Source organism: Saccopteryx leptura, chromosome X (genome assembly GCF_036850995.1).
Source record: "Saccopteryx leptura isolate mSacLep1 chromosome X, mSacLep1_pri_phased_curated, whole genome shotgun sequence".
NCBI classification, from domain to species: Eukaryota; Metazoa; Chordata; class Mammalia; order Chiroptera; family Emballonuridae; genus Saccopteryx; species Saccopteryx leptura.
The window spans coordinates 106,089,106-106,114,203 of record NC_089516.1 but is presented as its reverse complement, the minus strand read 5'-3'; the positions used below and the strand labels follow the sequence as shown (position 1 = coordinate 106,114,203).

Here is a 25,098-nt window from a genome sequence, read left to right as displayed (position 1 = left end):
AACCCGCGCTCAAGCTGGCTACCTTGGGGTCTCGAACCTGGGTCATCTGCATCCCAGTCTGACGCTCTATCCACTGCGCCACCGCCTGGTCAGGCGCAATCTGTATTTTAAACATCACCTAAAGAAGACTCATGTATCTTAGTTTAAGTTTTAACAATTTGTGACAAAAACTGTATACCCTCTAGTACACTGGTTAAGATAAAACTAAAATTCGGATGAGTAGTATAGTATAATACAATGATTTTCAACTGGTGTGAATTCTGGTGTGCTGCAAGAATTTTTTAAACATGCACTACCTGATTATTTAGTCAGGGACACTGACCTCTTTGCCCTTAGATTCCCAAATAAAATGATAACAGCAAACACACCACTAGCTGTCTGGTGTCAATGAATCAAAATTATAACTTTTTTTTTTAGCTCAATAGGCAGAAAATATAGTTTCTGGTATGCTGCAGAATTTTAGTAATTACATTATGTGTGCCATGAGATGAAAGAGGTTGGAAATTGCTGGTATAATAGCATAATTTCTGAAAGTCATTTTTTATACCTTGGCAGGAGTGCTGGCCAATGGGCCAGGAGTTGCACTGCGTGGCAGATGGACCCGCCTGTGGCTCATGTGGCTACAGCTTGAGAGGCAGCAGATTTCAATTCCATCTGACTCCTCTCCTCCCTTCCCTAGCTTCCCTGACCTCTGAAGCTCAAGAGTGTTACAGAACATAATTTAAATCAGATTATTTAAAATGATCTATTAATTTCTCTAACAGACTCCCAGCAGTTTTACAAGGAACCTTTCGAAGGAAGGCAGGAAACAGTACCCAGTAGTTTGTCTACTGTTGAGTTGCTGCTAATACTGCTTGATATGATTTATGATTAAAATCAAGACAAAAGAAAAATAGTTCAATGTTTATAAAGGTGCTTATTCCCAAGGATGCTAATTAACTGAGATACTCCCTTGATGCTTAAGAAAAATAAATACAGCTATTTAATTTTAAAGAAATTTTGAAGACATTCTCTCATTAATTCTGATAAACAGTTTTTGAGAAGCATGTTAGTTTCCTGTGGCTACTGCAACAAATTACCACAAACTTGGTGATTTAAAACAACAGAAATTTACTCTTTTACAGTTCTGGAGACCAGAAGTCTGAAACGATCCTTATAGGACTAAAATCCTGCAGGGGTGTATGCCCTCCATCCCTTGCTTCTCTTCAAGCTTCTGGTGACTTCTGTCATTTCTTGGCTGCATCTCTCCAATGTCTGCCTCCATCTTCACATGGCCTACTCTCCTCAGTGTCTATCTAATCTCTCTCTGCCTTCCTCTTATGAGGATTACATGTGATGATATTTTTAAAGCCCATCTCGATGATCCAGGATAATCTCATTGCAAAATTCTTAATGAAATCTACAAACTTTTTTTTTAAAGATTTCTTTTTTTAAATTTTTTTAAAAATTTTATTCATTTTAGAGAGGAGAGAGAAAGGGAGATAAAGAGACAGAGAGGCAGAGAGAGAGGAGAGAGAGAAACAGAGAGAAGGTGGGGAGGAGCAGGAAGCATCAACTCCCATATGTGCCTTGACCAGGCAAGCCCAGGGTTTTGAACCAGCAACCTCAGCATTCCAGGTCAAGGCTTTATCCACTGCGCCACCACAGTTCAGGCAACATCTACAAACTTTTTACCTTATAAACCAACATCCATAGGTTTCAAGAATTAGGACCTGATATCTTTAGGGGCTTCTATTCAGCTCACTACAGGAAGATAAAGAATAAAATTATTTTAAAAATTTTAATTTATTGGCCTTGGTTGGTTGGCTCAGCAGGAAAGCACTGGCCCGGCATGTAGAAGGCACAGGTTTGATTCCCGGCAGGGCACACAGGAGAAGTGCCCATCTGTTTCTCTGCCCTTCCCTCTCTCCTTTCTCTGTATCTCTCTCTTCCCCTCCCACAGCCAAGGCTCCATTGGAGCAAAGTTGGCCCGGGCATTGAGGCCATGGCCTCTACCCCAGGCACTGGAATGGCTCTGGTTGCAAGGGAACAACGCCCCAGATGGGCACAGCATCGCCCCCTGTAGAGCATGCCGGGTGGATCCCGGTCGGTCGCATGCAGGAGTCTCTCTGCCTCCCCACTTCTCACTTCAGAAAAGTATATATAAAAAAATTTATTGATTTGAAAGGAGAAGGAGAGGCAAAGAGAGAGAGAGTGTTGTTCCACTTGTCTATGCATTCTTTGGTTGACTCTCGTATGTGCTCTGACTGGGGATCAAATCCTTAACCTTGTTGTATAGGGATAAAGCTCCTACCAACTGAGCTACCCGACCAGGGCAATAAGGAACACATTTTAATTTCCTTTTTGTGTGTGTGGGAAAGGTGAAACATCTTTATATTTTCTTTTTTCAAGTTCTACTTGTCTTCTTAAAAAGCAGGCTTTAAAATTGTGTAATGAATCTCTCTATAAGGAATAAATTGTTTGTCCTTCCATCTTTAGGTGGAACCATATTAAATTAAATATTAATGTTACATGTATTTTTGAATATAGTATGTTCATTATATTCTAGTTGCTATAGATTACATGTTAATTAAATGATTTTTAATGTTATAAAAACTTTAATTGTACAAGATAAATTTAAATCAGTTTATATTTTAATCTATTACATTTATATAGAAGTCAATTTTAACTTTTTATTTTTTTAAATGTTTATTTTATTGATTTTAGAGAGAGGAAGGGAGAAAGAGAGAGACAGGAACACTGCTCTGCTCCTGTATGTGCCCTGACCAGGGATCAAACTGTCAACTTCTATGCTTTGGAACAATGCTCTAACAAACTGAGCTATCTGGCCAGGGCAATTTTAACTTTTTTTTTAAAGGAAAATATGGTGACACTTACCTGGCAAGAGATACCATGATCCTGAAGGTGGTTTTCCCAGGGCGAGGCTTAGCAATTGCACTCTGGGTGTGCTAATGCCTGTGGTATTCCCAAATGTGGGAAACTCAAGTGCATAATTTGTGTAGTGGGGGACTGCATTTGCGCTCTCCCCTATTACAAAAAAAAAGTAAAATATGAGATGCTGTTAGTGTGAAATAGTTCAAGAAATTAAGATACAAACTGTTTTGTATATTTCTCATCTTTCCTTCCATGATTGTATTTTTTTTTTTTTGGCAGTTTTTCTGTTTACTCAATTCTTAGAAAGGATGTTTATACAGATTCAAAATCTGAATAGCCCTAGAACAAGATTTCCTTAATTCGAGGTTTTATAATAGCTTGAGTTTTAATTTTGACTTTATTATGCTTTATTTGATTTTACTCAAATTAGATTAATAATTATAATTTTAAGTGTTTACTAAATAAATATATTAGTTGTCTAGAAAATAGCTTGTGAATGTAATTTTTAAAAAAGTTTTTATTGACTTTAGATAGAGGGGAGAGAGAGAAAGAAAGAATGGAGGTGAGGAGCATGAAGCATGAACTCATAGTAGTTACTTCTCATATGTGCCTTGAGCAGGCAAGCCCAGGGTTTTGAACATGAACTGGTGACCTCAGCGTTTCTGGTCAATGCTTTATCCACTGCACCACCGAATTGGGATTTTATAATACTTTTTTTGTAATTTAATTTTTTTAGAGGGGAAGTAATATAAAGCATCACACATAATATGTTATTACAATAATACCTTGATATTATTTAAATTATTTTATTAAAATCACTTATTACTAATACTGATATTTTGGCTTTTTCTTTTTTTTTTTTTGACAGAGACAGAGAAAGACTCAGAGAGAGGTACATCTAGGGACAGACAGGAAGGGAGAGAGATGAGAAACATCAATTCTTCGTTGTGGCGCCTTAGTTGTTCAATGATTGCTTTTTCATATGTGCTTGACTAGGGGGCTACAGCAGAGTAAGTGACCCCTTGTTCAAGCTAGCAACCTTTGGGCTCAAGCCAGTGACTATGGGTCATGTCTATGATCCCACACTCAAGCCAGCGACCCCGCGCTCAAGCCGGTACTTTGGGGTTTCGAACCTGGGTCCTCTGTGTCCCAGTCCGATGCTCTATCCACTGTACCACCACCTGGTCAGGCTTTACTTTTTCTCTAGTTACTTTTTGAACACTTCTATTTTCCCTACATCATTATTTTCAGTCTTTTCTGCTTGCTGGTTTTTTTGTTTTGTTTTGTTTTGTTTTGTCTATTCAGATTGTAAATGTTGGCCATCTTAATGGCCCATTCTTTTTAATTTTTGTTTTTATTTATTGATTTTAGTGAGAGAGGAAGGGAGAGACAGGAACATCAGTCTATTCCTGTATGTGTCCTGACCTGGGATAGAACCAGTGACTTCTATGCTTCAGGACAATGCTCTAACCAACTATCTAGAGCTATCCCTCTAGGGCAGTGATGGGCAATCTTTTGAGCTTGGTGTGTCAAAATTCACCAAAACACCGAGCATAACTCAAGTGGTGTGTCACTTCAAGAAAAAAACCATAATTTCACGATATTTATAGCTTAAATAACAAAAATGTATAATTGTAATATATAACTAATAAGCCCAAAACTAATTATTTAACTTACCTGCCTAGTGACATCTTTGTTCATCTGTCAGTCGGTTTCTTTTGTTGGTCTTGATATTATTTAACTTGTGTGGAGTGCCGTGAACTAAGATAAGTGAGGGGGGGGAATTCTTTAACTAACCTGCCTATTAGTGACTTTTTTGTTGCTGAATTTCATTGGCTAAATCTTCAAGTGAAGGTTGGTATTTTGTATACTTTAAGCCCAAGCAAGTGCTACTAACTTCATCTGTCAATCTGTTTCTTTTGTTGGTTTTGATATTATTTAACGCTGAGAATAAGGTCTCACAAAAGTATGTAGTGGGAAAAATTGTGAGTAAAGCCATTGCTATATTTTTCAGGGTGCTAAAAGTGTCTGGTAATCGGTTCCAGGCACTCCAAACTTCCTGTTCGTAGTGGCACTCCTCTTGATTCTCCAAGTGGCACCTTTCCAGATTCTCAAGCTTTGACCTCAAGTCGACAAACACCTGAGCCCAGATGCTGTCTTGTAATTCTGCAAGTTGCATCTTATGTAAAGTAAGATGGCTGCCGCTATTTCTAATGGCAGGAAACGGCACCCATAGCACAGGCCCTCTCCTCTCCCAGTCTCCCCCCACTTATCTCAGTAATGATGGTCAATTAGAAATTCACGACACTCCAGAACAGTTGATTGGATGATGGTTGCTGTGGTTATGTCGTTGCTGGTAATGGCGATCACAAGGCCCCAGAGATGCATCCCCCACGGCATTCTGCTGCTCCCTGCTCCTCCGGCCAGAAGTGTGGTCAAAGATCCCCTAACAGCCTGACCAGAAGTCCCAGAACTAGACGCTTTGTGCCAAAGTTCTGTTGTTTTGGCCTAAAGACCTCTGGCACAGAGTGTCTACACTACAGCAAATGTTTTATCCTTGGCTACTGCACCTGGCCATGCAGGAGCCGAGGGTGAAACGTCCTTCTCAGTGTATGGCCCCATACTTCTCTGGTATGCAGCCGCATGCGGCCGTATGTCATGGAAAATGGCTACACGTGTCAGTGCTGACACGTGTGTCATAGGTTCTCCATCACGGCTCTAGGGCCTAATGGCCTGTTCTTGAATTTTTTCCCACCTCAGTTCCTCCGATGTTTGGTGATATCTTACATTTCTATGATTTTGTAGTACTAATCATATCCCCCCAACTTTCAATTTTGTGTGTATCTATCCTAGACTGCACTTCTGATATCCAGAATCATGTGACTAAGCATTTCTTAGATTCCCCAATGGATCTTTCAGATATCTGCTTACACTAATATAAAATTGAACCCTTGATTCTAACCTCTGCTTCAAGAAATAAACAAACAAAAAAACCTCAACAGCAATAACATCAAAAAATCTTGTTCCACCTCCTGTTCTTCCATTAATATCCTTTACATGCCTAAACCAGATCCCTGGGTGCCATCCTTAATTCTTTCCTCTTGTTTACCTCACGTAGACAATCACTTGTTCATTTTCTGTGAGTACCAGTATCAAAATATATTTCAAATTTTGTCTACTTTTCTTATCCCAATTTTTGCTATCTTAATTCAAGCTATTGTCATCTATCTCTAAGACTACCATATTATTTTATTATTTATCGATACTTAACGCTAGATATTGTTTTCAGGAATTCAGATTAATTGTAAGCATTAATTTTTAACTCCTAGGATTCTGAAGTTATAAGAATAAGAGTCCCGCCTGACCTGTGGTGGTGCAGTGGATAAAGCGTTGACCTGGAAACGCTGAGGTCGCCGGTTCAAAACCCTGGGCTTGCCTGGTCAAGGCACATATGGGAGTTGATGTTTCCTGCTCCTCCCTCCCCCTTCTCTCTCTCTCTCTCTCTCTCTCTCTCTGTCTGTCTCTCACTCTCTCCCCTCTCTAAAAATTAATAAAAAAATTAAGAATAAGAGTACCAACCCTAAATATAAAAGAAACATTATAAACTAAAAAAAAAGCAATGACTTAATTTTTTCTTCATTAATACAATGGATGGTGCTTGGTTGTTTAGAGGAGGTAAGCCAGAATATTGAGAAACTTCTATTTCAAGTTCATATTTTGGTTTCTTGGAATTCTGACTATCCTTTTATATAGTTATTCAGAATCAGTCCTGGCTAGATGCTCAGTTGGTTAAAGCATTATCCCAGTATGCCAAGGTTGTGGGTTCAATATCTGGTCAGGGCATATACAAGATTCCGTAAATAAGCGGAACAACAAATCGATGTCTCTCTCTCTCTTCCCCTTCCTCTTCCTCTAAAATCAATTGAAAAAGAATCATATGGTAGAAGGAAGAGAACCCAAATTAATTTTGATATTATATAAGTGTAACTACTGTTTTCTTTAGCCAATTATAAAATCTTGCATTAGGTGAGTGTGTGTGTAATATACAAAATATGTTAATGCATGTATATTAATGTTCTGAATAGGGAATTTACTATATTGCTAAGTAAACAAGACTGCATCTCTCTGAGGAATTTGAACATTGGTAGGAAGCTGTTCTTACGAGGGCAGACCAGATACTAAGGTACATTAGGCTAAGCTACGGTGCAGATGTTCTTCCCAACAGAAGTAAATACTAATGGTATGTTTTTAACCAAATAATTATAGTGAATTAATGTAAGCAGAGTATATTTCTATGATAAGGCAGCTAGCTAGTTTGATAATTGTTTAGGCAGTGGTTCTCAACAGGGGTAGGGGGATTTTCAACCCAGGGGACCTTTTTGTAGCTGCCAGGACTAGAGAGTGTTACTGGCATCTAATAGGTAGATGCCAGGAATGCTAACTATCTGCAATGTGCAGGATAGCCCCATACTGCAAATAGTGATACAGCCCAAAAAAGGTCAACAGTATTTTGGTTGAGAAACTCTTTTAGGTAATTTTTTGACCTGCCCCATGATATCCTAAATATTTTTCAAAATTTCATTTAACAAATAAACTTTTAATAGATTTCATGATCTTATTTTTGTAATAGAAGTATATTTGTGTGTACTGGAATACCTTATGAGAGGAAAGAATCAAAGATAAATGCCAAGTTTCTGGCTTGAGCAACGCACCAGGAGGATGTTGGTGACGTTATATGCGATGAGAGAAACAGATGTGTGGAATAAAATCTTCAGTTCAGATTTTACACTTGTAGAATCTGAAGTATCTGAGAGAGACCAAGAAGAAGTCCCGAGGATTAGAACTTAGGTGTTCAGACACATCTTTAAATTGAAGTTTGTTAGTGCATGAATATAAATTAGCCCTGGGATTGGATGAAATCACTCACCAGTGTGTATCTTAGGAAGGAAAGAGTAGCACAGCGTTTAGGAACACCAACTTCACAATATGGGTAGAGGCGCCATCTAACAAGAGACTAAGAAGTAGCCAGACATATAATAAGAAGTGATCCAGAAGTGTGATCTTCCAAGCTGAGGGAAAAGAAATATTTTCATTATTCTTGGTTATTGATACGGAAGCTGTATCTGACTTTGGTGAGTATGAGAGTGAGTAGAAACCAAATTACAGTGGGTAGAGAAGTCTATAGTAAGAAATTTAGTTGTGTTGTAGATTTATGTATATTTGGCTATGAAGGTCTTCAAGGTCATGGTGAATAACATTTTATAATATAATAAATGGTTGCTTGGATTCTAAGTGATTTAGCACATATGGAAATAGTTCTGTTTATTACCACAGATAAAGGTGTATATTTGACACTCAGACATTACTTTTGTTTTTCAGATCTTTCAAGAAATCGTTTTTCAGAAATTCCTTCTGATGTCTGGTTATTTGCTCCTCTTGAAACATTAAATTTATACCATAATTGCATCAAAACCATTCCTGAAGCCATTAAAAACCTGCAGATGTTAACATACCTTAACCTTAGGTAAGGAGTGATTTTTTGGATAATTTTTTTTTTGTTATAGTTCTAATCCTTTTAGTAGCAAAGGAATGTGTTTGGTTTGGCTATATAGCCTGTATTTATCTCAGTAGTATCCTATTTGTATTTTTTGTGTGTCCACATACTTTATAACCCTTTAGTCTTGTTCCTGACAGCAGTGCTTTTCAAAGTAATGTGCACAGGAATCACCTGGGAATTAAACTGCAATTCGGATTCTGTAGGTCTGCAGTGTGGCCTGCATTTCTAACAAGCCCTATGGGAATGCCCATGCCTGCTGGTTCTTAACTCACTTTGAATGGCAAGGCTTTACATCAGAATTATTTTACTGAAATCATAGCACCACAATACCGATCTGTTCATGTGCAGCCTCAGTTATAGCACAACATTGAAAAAAAACGTCTTTGTGATATTTTTCACACTTGTGTGACTTTCATTTGTTACTTCAAGGATGAGTAGATTGGGATAGGAATGTTTGAATATTAGGAGGTGGGTCACAATTAATGTTAGTATCAAATAAGTGCTTACTGTGTGCCAGGTGGTGTTACAAATACTTTACATATATTACCTCATCTTCACAAAAGTATTTGAGATACGTAGTTTTATTATCCCTATATTAAAGAGGAGGAAACTGAAGCACAGAGGTTAACTATTTGTCCGTATATCTATCTATATCTATATATATAGATAACAATGTTATATATAATGTCTATATATAAACAGTTGCATTTATTTTATATATAAAATATATAGTGATATATATAACAAAGTTATATTTATTTTATATATATTAAAATATATATTGTGGCATATGTGCACACATGCATCTATGCACACACATGCACACGCACACACAAACACACATCGTGGCAGAGCCAAGATTATAATCAAAGTAGTATGGCTGTACAAATCTCATTCTTAAGCCATTGCCTTATATTTAAACCAGAGTGTATGTTTAATAAGAATAAGAAAAAAATTTCCCTGTCAGGTGAATGACATTGGGTGGAAACTGGTATATTGTGACAATTTTAGAAATTTTTTTATTTTTTGAGTTATAAAGGATAATTTCTTTCCCCTTCTTAACAAAGTTACTTGTTTAAATTCCCATACAGGGAAGTAGTAAATATAATTAATATACATAAATAATAATGTTCCTTTCTCGTTGTGATAGATTGTTATTGTATATATGTCTCCCCCAGTGGTGTCACCTGGTAAAATATACTGTTTTAACTGAAACCACTTTACATCTTAAAATGTTTGAGGAATTTCCTTCTATAAATGTCAGTCATTTGGGGTGGTCTTTTCTTTAATTAGGTACATAATCCCCTTGGCCTGGCTTGGCAGAGGTTTGAGGAAAGCGAGGTATTTTTAAATTTGTCTTTGTTTCATTTTGTTCTTTTATGGAAAAATGTCACTTGTCCAAAATTGAATTACATTTCTATAGTAACATGTATAGTGTATTTCAGAATGCAGTCATACCTCAGATATTGTGGGTTTGGTTCCAGACCACCATAATAAAGTAGGTATTGCAATAATTTGAGTCGTAATTTTTTTGCTGGTGGAGGATCTTGTCTTCATTTGTAGAAAATTCAACAGCTGTGAAGTGCAATAAAACGAAGCACCATCAAATGAGGTATATGTCTGTAGTTTCATTAAAACTTTCTCTGATTCTTTCTTGTTTTGATCTCTAAAAGTTAACTTCTGATTTTTATTTACAGTCACAAAAATTGTGAACAGATTCTATTGAAATATCATTTGTTCTAATGACTGACTTCCTTTGACTATATCTATAACATGACTCACTAGCCATGTTTAAAGAAATCAAATTCTGGAGAGAACTTACTGTGCTAAATCAATGGAACTGATTTTTTTTTTAAGTGAGAGGAGAGGAGACAGAGACAGACTCCCACATGCACCCCGACTGGGAGCCACTCGGCAAGCTCACTAGGGGAAGATGCTCTGCCCATCTGGGGCATTGCTCCCTTGCTTAGCAACCAAGCTTTTAGTGCCTGAGGTAGAGGCCATGGAGCCATCCTTAATCCCCTCCCTGGGGTCAACTCGGTACAATCGAGCCATGGCTGCAGGAGGAAAAGAGAGAGAGAAAGAGAGAATGAGAGGGGAAGGGGTGGAGAAGGAGAGGGGCGCCTCTCCTGTGTGGGCATCAAACTCAAGACATCCATATGCGGGACTGATGCTCTACTATTGAACCAATCGTTCAGGGCCTAATGAACCTGATTCTTAAGGAAGCAAATTAGTAAATTTAAAAAAAATTTTTTGGTGTAAGGCAGAGTAGAATATGCAAAAGTAGATTTACAGTTGTGAGTGTTGTGAGTACACGAAAAGTTTATTTTTGTATTTTGTTAATTATATTACTTTCCATACAAACAACTGTGAACCTACTTTCCCCCCACCCTGTATTTGTATATGCCATTATTTTTTCTGTTTATATTATTTTTTATTTTGGTCAAACTTAATGATTTTTAAGCTCTTTTTCTCTTCTTGTATACCCCCCCCCCTTTTAAGTAGACTCTTGCAGGAAGACCCTTATGTTCTTCATCCTGTTTGATCCTAAATGTGCCAAGAGTTGTGACAGGCCCCTGGCATATTTGACATTCCAGCAGCTGACCAAGATTCTTGTTCTAAAGACATTATATATATATAATATAAATATATAATACATATATATATTAAGTCTATTCCAGGTCTAAAGCCAGTCTAATGTTTCTGGATATCCTCTGCAGGCATAGAGTGAGGTGAAAGCTTTTGAAATTCCTCTCTTGGGGTAGCACAGGACTTCTATTGTGCACATTACACAAAATGCTAGGTACATACAGGTCTATAAATATCACTTTAAGAAACAAGAAAAATAATAGCTTACTGCTTATGAATGCTTGGTATAGTATGTAAATGTAATGGTACATTTATATAGTTTGATAGTAGGACTATCTTAATCCATTCAGGCTGCTATAACAGAGTGCCATAGAGTGAGTGGTTTATAAAACAACAAAAAGTTTTCACAGTTTTGGAGGCTGAGAAGTCCAAGATCAAGGCACTGGCAAATTTAATGTCTGGTGAGGACCCGCTTCCTGGTCCTCAGGCTGTGCTTTCATGTAGTAGAAGGGCTGAGGGAGCTCTCTTGGTCCTCTGTTACAAGGACACTTATACCATTCAAGAGGACTCTGCCCTCGTGACCTTATCACCTCCCAAATGCCCCACTAATATCATCACCTTGGGGATTAGGTTTTAACACTGTAGTTGTTGGGGAGGATACACAAACATTCGATGTATAACAGGGATCTTTTGGATCAGTCTGTATTGGTGTATAAATTTGACCACAGTAGTTTGAGGGTACGGAACCCAGAGCCAGATTGCCTGGATTTGAATGTCGGTTCTCCCTCTTACCAACTGACAGACTTTGAGGAGTTTATAAATCTCTTTTTCACTATATCTTCATCTGTAATATGGGCATCATGATAACATCTACCTAAAGTAGGTTGTTGTGAGAGTAAGTCAAATTAATTGATGTAAAGTGCTCTGTGCGTGGCCTGGCACATAGTAAGCACTCAATAAACATTAGTTGTTATATTTAAATGTATCTACAGAGATAAGAATGTATCAACTTGCGCTGACATAAAGGTGTTAGTAGGCTATTCTATCATAAACTTTTAACAGAAGGAAATGTGTTAGGGTTATTACATGTTCTTGAAGATATTTATTATCCTATTCATTCTTTTATTAATTTAAACATAGTGCATGGAAATTCATCCTTGGAGCCTTTCCCTAGTTAGAGGCATGGAGCTATAGAATATAGTGAAATTATAGTAGAAAGGAAGTTTCTGGCATTTTCTAGCTCAGAAGAATGATCTGGGTATTGAGAACTGGTGGTGTGTAGGGCAGTATCGTAGGTAAGAGCACAGGCTTTGCTGTCCGTTGTGCCTGGGGAAGTCACTTAACTGGTTTTTACCTTTGTTTCCTTATTTGTATAATGGCACTAATAATACTACTTATCTTGTGGGATTAATGTGAGGATTCAATGAGATACTTCATATAAAGATTTTAGCTTGATACAAAGTAAGCGTTCATTAAATGATGACTATTATTATGTCAAATCTTCTTATTTACTTTTGAGGTGATTTGTTCCTTTTCAACATAACAAGTCAGGTTTCAGACATATTTCTCATAATGAGACTTTCTTATTCTTTTCAGTCGAAATCTTTTATCAGCATTGCCAAAATACTTATTTGATCTTCCTCTTAAAGTTTTGGTCATCAGTAATAATAAACTGGTATCCATTCCAGAAGAAATTGGGAAGTTAAAAGATTTAATGGAGTTGGTGAGTAAAACAGTTGTATTGATTGTATATAATATGTATAATACATACTTTTATGTTTTGGAATATGGCTCATTCCTTATTATAACTTCACTGTAATTTTTTAGAAAAGAAAGAATAACTTGTTATATGCCTAAGTCCACTTTAGGAAAATTTTGATATACCATTGCTTGTCTGCTTTTAGCTCATAGCCAATAAAATTCTGGTTGCTTCTCAGTCCTAGTCAGAGGCTTCCTTACTAGTCTTAAGAAATGCTTTTCAAACAAATAAATATTTGTCCATTTTATGGGAAGTAAAGTTCTTACCAGTAAAAAACCAAGTTGTTTTTTACAGGTCTACTATGAGAGCCACAGAGAAAGGATAGACAGTAGAATGAATAAAATAACTCTTCCCCTCATAGATACTCAAGTGATTTTATAACATTTTTGGGACTAAGATGAAGGGAAGGAAGCCATTATATACAATTGATTGTAGAAATAGAGGAATAACTTAAATTACTTTGAACATAATAACATTTTAAGTATTAAAGGACGTTGAACTTTGAGAGAAACATAATCAGGTCTTCATGACATTGAGCTATTTTCACATTTCTATTATTTTCACCCCACACAACATACTATGCTATTTATTTTGTTTTATCTTGAGCACTGCTTTCCTAATACACAAATATTTTAAAAATATTTTAAAAATATTCGTGAGTACGACTTAATGTTGTATGTGGAAGGCCAAAAGTTTTCATCAGGCACTTATTTACTGTTTTATAATGGGAAATTAATATGCTAGAATGTAATAAACAGAAATTTCAGAAATGTCTTAATTATTATTATTATTATTATTATTAAGGAATACCTGTATTTGCAATTATGATACACAGAAATTCGTCTCATTATGTTTTAGAACCATAGAATTTTGAGTTGTAAGAGATCTTATAAGTGATTGGATATAAGTACTTCCTAATGCAGGAATGCGTGCTACATGTTGCCTGATATTTTCAACAGTGGATAGAGCTGTGTGTGACTGAGGCAGTCCTAATTCTCTTTTGAAAAATTCTATTTGTTATCCTTTTTTTTAAAAACTAAAACACATGCCTTTATCACTTTTATCTACTGGTCCTGGGAATACTATGTGAAGAAGTATAGATAATGATAACTTCTTTTCTCTTGAGATATTTGTAATGTGTTGTGTGTCTAGTCTCCCTTTTTCCAAACTCTAAGACCTGTTTGTCTATAGCATAAGCATCTTTATTACTTTTTCTCCTGTCTGTATTTCTGTTCTTTATTACTTTTTATTTTTAACTATTTCTGTACCAAAAAATTATCTTTTATTAAGGTCTTTTTTAATGTTATACTCACCAATGAACAGAAGATGTCAGATGTTAATCTAACAAATTTATAATAAAAGAGAACTGTTCTTTTCTTTGACCTGGACACTTAATATTTTTAAAGATTTTATACATGTAATACTTTTAGATTCTATGGCTCTGTAATTTCTTTTCTTTCTTTTTCATTTAATTTTGAACCTATGTTTTAAATTATATTATGTTAGATAGTTGTTGGATAAGTGAAGTTTCAAAAATATTTAGGATTTTTAGATTTATTCTAATATTTTTATTTAACTAGAATATTTGTTACTGGAACTCCAATATTTTTCTTTGGGTCCACTTGCCTATGCACACTGGCCCAAAGCAATGTGTGAGCAGCAATTTGCAGTACAGAAAGAGAAAATAGTTTAATGTTATTTGTTCTAAATAAAACAACTTCCCAATGGCATGTGAGTTACAGATTATATAAGGTAAAATCATAATGCACAGTGGGTTAGGGGTTCAGGGTCATACTGGGAGCTGATTGGTCAGAATTGAACTAAAGGGTGAAGGTAATAAATCATTTCTTCAGGCCTTGAGGACAGCTCTGAGGCCTTTTCTGTCATCACTCTGTCTGGTCTCTTGAAAATGTAGCCAGAGGGTCATTCTACCTTAGAGCTCAGGGACTGAAACATTGCTTAAGTCAAGATGTTATCTTTAGCTTGCCTGAGCTCCAGACCTATGACCATTAGTTAGGTTCAGACTACTGTCCTCTGCTGCTGGGAGGTTGCTGATTATCTGGGGGAAAGGCTGGGGCTCTAAGGTGTGTGTATAGAGAGATGATTTCTAGAGCTAGAATTTAGAACTAAATTTAATTAAAATCATAAGGACCCTTGTTTTCATATTTTAAAATATTAAATATCATTATTTTACTAGGCACCCTAAAATTATTGTGCTTTAAACTCTTGAAATCAGTAACAATGGATATATAACATTAGGACAGCTAATTGACAATCGCAAATCACTTAGTGAATCTGTTGGTATTACCTGTCATTGGAATGTTTTCCTGTGACACTATGCCACAAGAATTTGGTAGCCAACTACAGTGAAATTTTGTTGCAAGAAACCTAGGAAATCCTCTTAGAACTCTAACCCCTAGCCGAGTATTTTTTAGGATACCCATTGGTTGAGTGAGTCAGTTTCCTGTGCCTGGATTTATTTCTTTTGGGAAATGGTAGCAATTTATCAAATTGCTATAAATTTTCTATAAGGAAATCTTCAGTATTAGCCACCTTTGGGAGGAAGAAATAGTATTTACTATAAAGGTTTTTTTTTCTAAAATTTTATTATCCATCATTTGGATAATAGCCTATTTTAAACATAGCTGCTAAGTTGATCCTATCAAAACATAAGTCAGGTCAAGTCATACCTCTGTTTAAAAGTTTCTGTTTCCCACCCACATCTTTCTGAGTAAAAGCCAAAGTTGTACCCTTCCCCCTATTCTAGTCTGTCTTTCACACTTCCCTGTCATTACACTGGATTCCATGCTGTACTTAGTGCATGTCAGGCATGCTTTGTTGAAGAGCCTTTCCATTTCTTGTTTCTTTTCTCTGGAATATTTCTTTTTCCTTCAATTTTATTGTATATTGGTTTCAGGTGTACATCTTAGTGATTAGACAATCATATACTTCACACAATGTCTCCCTTGATAATTCCGGTACCCTAACTAGCTCCATACATAGTTATCACAATATTATTGACTAAGAATAATCTTTTCTTATATATTTGCAAGGATCACACTCTCAGGTCTGATAATACAGCTCAAATAAACAGCTTGTTCATGAGAAAATTGAAATTGCTCATATCCCTCCCTACTACTACTAGCACTGCCATTTTCTCTTAGCCTGCTGTGTTTCTTTTTAAATAGCACTTAATATCTTCAGCATATTTTATAATCTACCCCTTACAAGGATGTAAGTTCTTTAAAAGGCTATGAGGACAGTAATTTTTGTTTGTTTTGTTTTTTGATATGTCCTGTGGATAAGGAAGAAATTTTCCTCTATCCTCAAGGTTCTTTTGGCTGATCTAATAATCAAATAGACATGAGGCAGATTACCAAGAGAAAACAACCAAATATAATACTTACAAATGTATGGGAACCCCACGTACACAAGAAAGTCAGAGACCCACATGCAGGAAAGGTCCAGAGACAGATAGGGAAATTGAGGTATGCAAGACATCCTGAGCTAGGGATGAGGTAATTCCCCTTGGGGTTTCAGAATATTACTGCAGGGAAAGCACATGCTCAGTAATTGTTGGTTTGCCCTGACATGAGATAGGTAAAAAGTCATTTCTGGTCATAACTCTTACTGAGGACCATGCTCCTAACTTAAACTCCTCTAGATAGTTAATGAGGGAGAAGAAGACAGAAGTTTCTTTTGAGCCTGCAGGGACTTTGTTGCCTTTAGCTCCACATACCACTGAGGTGCATCTTGAGGTGGCTCTGAATTTCCAGAGTCCCCAGCAACTAGAACAGTGCCTAGCAAATGGTATTTGATAAATAGTTGTTTTTTAATAAATATGCCTTAGATATAGTTTGAGAAAAATATGTAGGATGCATTCTTCTAGTCATCTATAGATTAGATTATTAGATATTAAATATTATTTTGAATTTATCTTCCTGCCTTTTTTACTTTTGAGAAGACTAAATATATGTGTCACTTCTTTTCCTCCAAACTAATATAATTCCCAGTGAAAGTTCAAAATTGGGAGCAGTTATGGCGGAATATGAATTTCATTTGCAGTGTGTCTAGAATGAATACTGTGTGTGATCTTGTTGCAGATGTTTTTTCCTTTTCTGTTGATGTGGTAATAAGAAAAGGGAGGGAGAGGAGAGCATAATTAACTTAAGCTGCTCTTTATTTTCTTTTTATGGAAATGTGGTATTATTTATCTTTAAATCAAGGCTTGCATTTTAATTTAACCCTAAAACATTTTCTATTCAGATCTCCTAGTTTGTCTTTGGTTTGTGAGCCACAAAATTTAGTATTTGTAATCCCTCATATTTTGCATCTTTTCTAGAAAGAGGCTTAGTTAAATCAATCTTGGCCATCGTCTTTAGTTCTTCAGCTCATTTGTGTAAATAAATCCTTGACTTTCTCAGCTTCTGCCCAATCAAACATGTCAAAACAACTACTATAATTGAGAGATTATTACAATGGTTGATAGTTGTCTTTTATTTTACCTCTGAATAAAGAGTACTTGGATCATCCTTACTTCTGGTTTTAGTTGATGAGAGTGCTTTTCAGTTGAGATTTTTGAATGGCAGATTTGCATAGTACTAAATTATAATCTCAAATTTTTGCTCAGAAAAATGTTAATTGTACTAGGTTGACTTCATGATTTAACATAAATAATCTGCCAGATAATCACTCTTTAGAAAAACAAAATAAAAGGTAACTTTTCTAACAGTAGACTAAATGATGCAGAGAACCAAATCAGCAATTTGGAAGATAAGGAAGCAGAAAACTTCCAATCAGAACAGCAAAAAGAAAATGAATCCCCCAAAAAAATGAGGGTGTAAGGAGCCTCTGGGACAAATTCGAGTATACCGATATTCACATCATGTGAGTGCTAGTAGAAAAGAGAGAGAGCAAGGAATTGAAAACCTATTTGAAAATATAATGACAGAAAACTTCTCTAATCTGGTGAAGAAAATAGACATACACGTCCAGGAAATGCAGAGAGTCCCAAACAAGATGAACCCAAAGAGGCCCACACCAAGACACATCATAATTAAAATGCAAAAAGTTAAAGACAAAGAGAGAATCTTAAAAGCAACAACAGGAAAGCATTTTGTTATCTACAAGAGAACACCATAAAACTGTCAGCTGATTTCTCAGCAGACACTTTGCAGGCCAGAAGGATTGGAAAGCAATATTCAAAGTGAAGATAAGCAAGGACCTACAACCAAGATTACTCTATCTAGCAAAGGGTAGGGTAATTGACCCTTCAAAATCAAAGGACAGATAAAAAGCTTCCCAGACAAGAGAAAGCTAAAGGAGTTCATCATCACCAAACCATTGTTATAAGAAATATTAAAGGGTCTTATTTAAAAAAAAGAAAAGATAAAAAATATGAATAATAAGATGGCAATAAATACATATCTTCATCAACAATGACCTTAAATGCAATTAGATTAAGTGCTTTAATCAAAAGACAAGGTGTCTGAATGGATAAGAAAATAAGACCCTTATATATATTGTATATAAGAGACTCACTTCAGATAAAAAGACACACACAGAGACTGAAAATAAAGTGATGGAAAAAGAAATTTCATGAAAATAGAAACAAAATACTCCCCCAAAATGCTAGAGTAGTAATACTTTTATCAGACAAAATAGACTTTAAAACAAAAGCAGGAGACAAAGAAGGTCCCAGCAATTTCACTTCTGGGTATTTATCTGAAGAAACCCAACACACTAAATCAAAAACATATATACATCCAAATGTTTATTGCAGTATTATTTACAATAGCCAAGTTGTGGAAGCAACCTAAGTGTCCATGAGTGGATGAATGGATAAAGAAGTTGTGCATATATACAGTGGAATATGACCAAGCCATAAAATAGAATGAAAACTTGCCATCTGCAATAACATCAATGGACCTAGAGGGTATTGTGCTGAGTGAAAGAATTCATACAGAAAAACAAGTGTCAGATGATTTCACATATATGTGGAATCTAAAAACCAAAATGAACGAACAAACATAACTGAAATGGACTCATAGGGGCAGAGAATATTTTGACGGTTGCCAGGTGGAATGGTGGTTAGAGGGATAGGTGAAAATGGTGAAGGGATTTAGAAGTATAAATTGGTAGTTACAGAATTGTCATGGAGATATAAAATACAGCATAAGGAATATAGTCAGTAATATTGTAATAGCTATATATTGGGTCAGATGAGTTATAGAAATATTTAACCACAGAATTGTACACCTGCAACTAATATAATATTGTAGGTCAACTGTAATTTAAAAATACAAAATATTTTTAAAAGGTAGCTCTTGCTAGCTATTAGCCATGCACTTTAATTTAAGAATTGAAACGTATCTGTAGCCCTGGCTGAGTAGCTTAGTTGGATAGAGCATTATCTCAATAAGCCAGCGTTGTGTTCCACCTCCAGTCAGGGTGCATACAAGAGTCAACCAATGAATGCATGAATAAGTGAAACAACAAATCGATGTTTCTCTCTCTTTCTCTCCTTTTCTCTCTCTCTAAAATAAATATATTTTTTAAAAATTAAAAAAAATATATATATCTGTATGTGTCAGTTAGAATTATATTTTGTTTTCCTTAGGATATAAGCTGCAATGAGATTCAGGTTCTTCCCCAACAAGTGGGAAAATTACATTCACTTAGAGAGCTCAATATAAGAAGAAATAATCTTCATGCATTGCCAGATGGTAAGATGCTCACCATTTTTACTGACGTGAATAAAAGAATAACTATGTAAAATTTAATTTAATTTTTTTATTTCTGAACAGAATTAGGCGATCTTCCCTTAGTCAAGCTGGATTTCTCTTGTAACAAAGTGACTGAAATTCCAGTTTGTTACAGGAAGCTGCGTCATTTAGAAGTAATAATTTTGGATAACAATCCATTGCAAGTACCACCAGCACAGGTTTGTAATAAAAATATGATACTTTTTTCTTCTCTTTTTATATCAGTTACTGGTAAATCATAAAAGCATCAGAAGTAAAAGTTAATTTGTTGTTGAGGTGTTATTATGTAAAGGAGTTTTACTTTGGTAGAGTTTTAGATTTGGTAGGAGTGTGTGTGTGTGTGTGTGTGTGTGTGTGTGTGTGTGTGAGAGAGAGAGAGAGAGAGACAGACAGGGAAAGAGAGAGGGACAGATAGGGACAGACAGACAGGAAGGGAGAGAGATGAGAAGCATCAGTTCTTTGTTGTGACACCTTATTTGTTCATTGATTGCTTTCTCATATGTGCCTTTACCGGGGGGCAACAGCAGACCAAATGACCCCTTGCTCAAGCCAACGACCTTGGGTTCAAGCTGGTAAGCTGTGCTCAAACCAGATGAGCCTGCACTCAAGCCGGTGACCTCGGGGTTTTGAACCTGGGTCCTCTGCATTCCAGTATGATGCTCTGTCAACTGTGCCACTGCCTGGTAAGGCAGATTTGGTAGGAGTTTTATCTTAGCTTCTGGAGAATAGGATTTGGAAAACCTAGGTATGAACAATTTGCTTGTGAACTGATAATTCTGACTGTCAATAAAAGGATAGAGTATGCAGTCTCTCTACCTCTGTTTCACTCAGGTTTATATCTACCTGAAACTTGTGTGAGTAATTGAAGTGCATTTCTTAGCAATGATAGATGGAATCATAACAGAAAGAACATGTATGTCCAGTAGTCGCGGCCATCATAGCCTCCAGGCACATGCAGGTTCCTACTAGATTCGGATAGACAGTAGAGAAACAGTGGAGCCAAGAATCGGTGGGCCATGCCTTTATTCTAGCCTCGCACAGGTGGGCGAGTAAACACACACAGCAAGAAAACACCTCCCTTTCCATTCAGGGCTCCCAAAGCCACTGACTTTCTCTCGGTTTTCCTAAAATCAAAGGCCCCACCAACCTTATTCTCTTCTGTTCCCTATCTCCTTTCTGCACAAACTCTGCACAAACTGGCTTCTCCTTCAGCACCCCACCATCTTGGCTGCCTGCCTCCTCTGCAACAACGTAGTCTCTGCCAAAATGGCCTTCTAGCTCCTCATTCTTCCTTCTTCTTAAAACCTTTTGGCGTGAAATCCCTCCTCCATCACACAATAGCATAACCAAGGCCCTTCCCAAACAAAAAAGTAATTACAGTATCATGTAACAATATCAGCACATGGGCAGCAGCCATTTTTAACAATAAAAGTGAGCAAAATCAAATAACACTAATTTTACAAACTTATTTGCCCAACAGAATGGTATATAAGTATAAAATTTTTAATTCAGACTTTTAGCTTATAGACTAAATCCATGTGGAATCCACTAAAATGATAGTAAAGGAATACACAGTGATATAAACCCACAAGGACAAAGCATGAGAGAGAACAACGGAAGAGATGGCAACGTAATTTTGGAAAATGGAAAATACATGGATTAGTGGTAGCTAGGGTCTGTACTTATACTGCACAAGAATATCTGGCTGAGGAAGCATGAGGCAGTGAGACTCCAGCCTGCTGTCTACTCCAAGCTATGTGCCCTGGCACAGGGTTTGCATACATCCAGAATAAGGGTTGCCTTTTTCCTCTGTCAAAGGTACATTCCACTCATTCCAAATGAGGTGCCTTTTCTCATTCAGATAAAGACTGGTAGGAGTCCTGGTAGTAGTTGCCTTAGTGGGGAGGAAAACTGAAACTTGTGTCTGCAATCAGAGAAGGCAACAAGAAACAAATTGATTGCGTTAAACTTGAGAATGACTAAGGTATTTTTTGTTGTTGATTATTGGCAGAAACATGTAGCTTTTAACATAGGGATGAAAACCGAAAACATGAAGGTCTGTAGAATGTCTAAGACGTGGCTGTCCAGCAGAAGTTTCTGAATGATGGGGAGGGGGAGGAAAACTAATTTTCCTTCTACTCTTCTAAATTCTTTTGTCTGGTCTAATAATCAAATTGACATGAGACAGATTAACAGGAGAAAATAACCACATTTGTTATGTATGTAAATAAGGGGGTCTGGTAAGAATATGGGATCCTGGGGCAAATCTCGAAGTTGAGGCTTGTTTACCTTCTTAAGGAGAAAGGGGATTAGTGGTTTGGACTTCAAAGGGAAGGTCACCAATTCACAGGTGGATAAGAAGGAGCAAATATAGGTAAACAAATTCATGCCCTGCTACCTGGACACAAGGGGAGTGTAACAAGCAGACTTTCTAGGATCCCTGTCTGCCACGTTTATTATATAATACGTGAAGGTGATCTCCCTTCTTGGAGCAGGTTTTTCTATCTGAATTCTTTTAGACGTGTAAGGAGGAAGTAAAAAGTTTCTTTTAAGTCATTTGTGTCTTAAAAATACTAGCTTGAAATGATCGATACTCCAAAAAGTCATATTTTGGAGGTGGCAAACTCTGTTTCCCCTCAATGGGAATGTTTTATAAACTGTGCTATCTAATACTATAGTGACTGGCCACATGGCTACTGAGTACTTGAAATCTGTACTTGACTAAGGAACCAAATTTTTAATTGGATTTCATTTTTTATTAACTGAAATTTAAATAGTTTTATGTGATTAGTGGCTAACACTGGATACTGTAGATTTAAGATTTACACCCTCAGATTCTTGCGCTTAGCTCCACAACCATATGATGGCCCCCCATTTGAATTAACAGAAGCCTGTAGTTTACTCTGAGGGGTAGGTCAATTCTCTGATCCTCTCCCTCAGCTCAGCAGCCAAATGACTGATACTTCTTGCTTCAGTACAAGCTTGGAGTCTACTCTTTAGGGCAGCACTGTGCATTAGAACTTTTTATGGTGATGGAAATGTTCTCCATATGCACTGCCCTATGTGGTAGCCACCAGTGGTTGATGAGCACTTGATAGTGTATAGTGTGACTGAATATTTGAATGTTTAGTTTTATTTAGATAATAATTAATTCAGATAGACACTATGGCTAGTGGCTACCATATTCAACAGCACTACTGTAGGGAGACTGAAAACCAGCGTCAGGGGCTCCAGGTACAGTTATGGGCAGGAGTGGAAGCCCATATGAAAGACAATGAATGCTTACACAGTGAGTGCTGGGACCCTCCGGTAGACCTGTTTAATTTGGCTCTCAGAATTTCATTAACCAATGTCACCACAATAAAGTCAATAAACAGAAAAAAAAGGATGCTTTTAACCTGATTTATCTCAGGCAGGACTGATGGATTTCTTCCTTGGAAGACTGATGGAACAAGGAGTATATACTGATCTTTGTCGGGGGGAGTCTTCCGATGAAATAGCCAATCCATATCTGACCATTAGACAGTGAGCCTCACCATTGGTAAACTTACCTCTCTTACACAGAGATTCCATTTGGCTTTTTAATTGCTTCACTCTTGAAAGTGAACAGACAGCCACATGTCACTAGAGATTTGCAGGATTAATTTAACATAAAAGAAAGAGACCACGACACTGAAAGGCTTCCACTGAAACAAAATGTGTCACATTCATAGACATGACAATCAGAATGACTTCTCAGCAGCAGCATAAGAAGCTACAAGGTGTTAGAATGACACCTCCAAAGACTAAAGGAATGTTTCCATCTTCCTGTCAAGTGTGAGGTAGAAAAAAGACAGTTTCAAGCATGCAAGGCCTCAAAAACTTTAACTCTCATGTACTTTTATCAGAAAGCTAGTAGAGTTTGTGCTATATTACAGTGTGGGAGTAAATTAAGAAAGAGGAGTAATTCACGTCCAAGATTGACAGCTATGCAAAGGCTAGTCACTTTGGAGTTAGGCAGTTGTCTTCAAAAAGAAAAATAAATAAATTGATAAATGACTTGATGTGTTTGTCAGTATGGAGTTTTACAGTTTTGTCATTGAGCCAGGAATTAATTAGTAATAGGCATACAGAAAAGTATGCAAAGAAAAAAATTGGGTAATTTGTCACTTAGAAATAAAAACTTAATAGGAGAAAGGAAATGTAATCTAACTTATGTGTTCCATCTTTGAATATTTTCTTAGTTATATAGTGTAAATATTAATTTCTGATCTAATGAAATATTGTGACAGTGTTGTAATAGTAACAAAGATTTATATAGCACTCATTGTGCTTCAGGCACTATTGAAGATGCTTTATATGGATTAACTCATTTCTTATAGCACCTCCATACAACATGCACTGTCATTATACGTCATTTTATCTATGAGGAAACGGGCATAGAGGGTAAGTGACTTGCCTAATGTCACATGGCTAGCAAGTGGTAAAACCCAGCTTCCAATCAGCTTTGTCTGCCTTCAAAGTTTAGGTCCCAACCTCTGTGCTATGCTTAGGAAGAGGAGGGAATGTGTTTATGTGAGTTTATGGTGATTGGAGATGGGAAGATGGTACTGTTGGTATTGATGAGATGTGAAAGTGGTGGTAGTGGTAATGCAAGAAATCTAAATCCTCTTTTTTTAGTAAGACTTCAACAAACAAAGTCTATACCTAAAAGAACAAAAAATAACAATAAAACCATGTTATTTATAAATATAAAGGTAAATAGCAGAAAATCAAGGAAAAGCGTTGAATGAGGGACTGCATTTTGGAGATTGAAAGAGATGGAGGCCCTGGCCGGTTGGCTCAGCGGTAGAGCATCGGCCTAGCGTGCGGAGGACCCGGGTTCGATTCCCGGCCAGGGCACATAGGAGAAGCGCCCATTTGCTTCTCCACCCCTCCGCCGCGCCTTCCTCTCTGTCTCTCTCTTCCCCTCCCGCAGCCAAGGCTCCATTGGAGCAAAGATGGCCCGGGCGCTGGGGATGGCTCTGTGGCCTCTGCCCCAGGCGCTAGAGTGGCTCTGGTTGCAATATGGCGACGCCCAGGATGGTCGCAACATGGCGACGCCCAGGATGGGCAGAGCATCGCCCCCTGGTGGGCAGAGCGTCGCCCCATGGTGGGCGTGCCGGGTGGATCCCGGTTGGGCGCATGCGGGAGTCTGTCTGACTGTCTCTCCCTGTTTCCAGCTTCAGAAAAGAAAATGAAAAAAAAAAAAAAAAAAAAAAAAGAAAGAGATGGAATGGAGAATTAATTTTTTGTTACTAGTTTTTTAATTCTATGACTTTTAAAACTATGCACATGAATTACTATGATAAAATTGAATTTACAAAAGAAAATAATTCATCAGTCTTTAGTAATTATTTTTTTTTTAATTTAGACAGATAATAGGATACATCTTAATTGGCAATATATTTATATATATATTTTTTTTATTAAGCGAGAGGCAGGGAGGCAGTGACAGACTCCCACATTCTCTATGACCAGGATCCACCCAGCAAGCCTACTACCAGGCCATGCTCTGTCCATCTGGTACTGCTGTT

The 25,098-nt window shown here is 36.9% G+C and overlaps 1 protein-coding gene and 1 non-coding gene across 3 annotated transcripts in view; both read left to right on the top strand.

The window, feature by feature from the left end:
* The window catches only part of LRCH2 (leucine rich repeats and calponin homology domain containing 2), a 119,419-nt gene that overhangs the window by 29,432 nt on the left and 64,889 nt on the right, over positions 1-25,098 (top strand). For both annotated transcript variants that reach the window (XM_066357148.1, XM_066357147.1), the window contains exons 2-5: positions 8,254-8,398; positions 12,617-12,743; positions 19,399-19,504; positions 19,586-19,722. In XM_066357148.1, the coding sequence (XP_066213245.1) occupies positions 8,254-8,398; positions 12,617-12,743; positions 19,399-19,504; positions 19,586-19,722 (515 nt within the window). The remainder of the gene's footprint in view (positions 1-8,253; positions 8,399-12,616; positions 12,744-19,398; positions 19,505-19,585; positions 19,723-25,098) is intronic.
* LOC136386532 (U1 spliceosomal RNA) lies at positions 2,870-3,030 on the top strand. Its single transcript, XR_010747925.1, has one exon. It is a non-coding gene; the product is annotated as a U1 spliceosomal RNA (small nuclear RNA).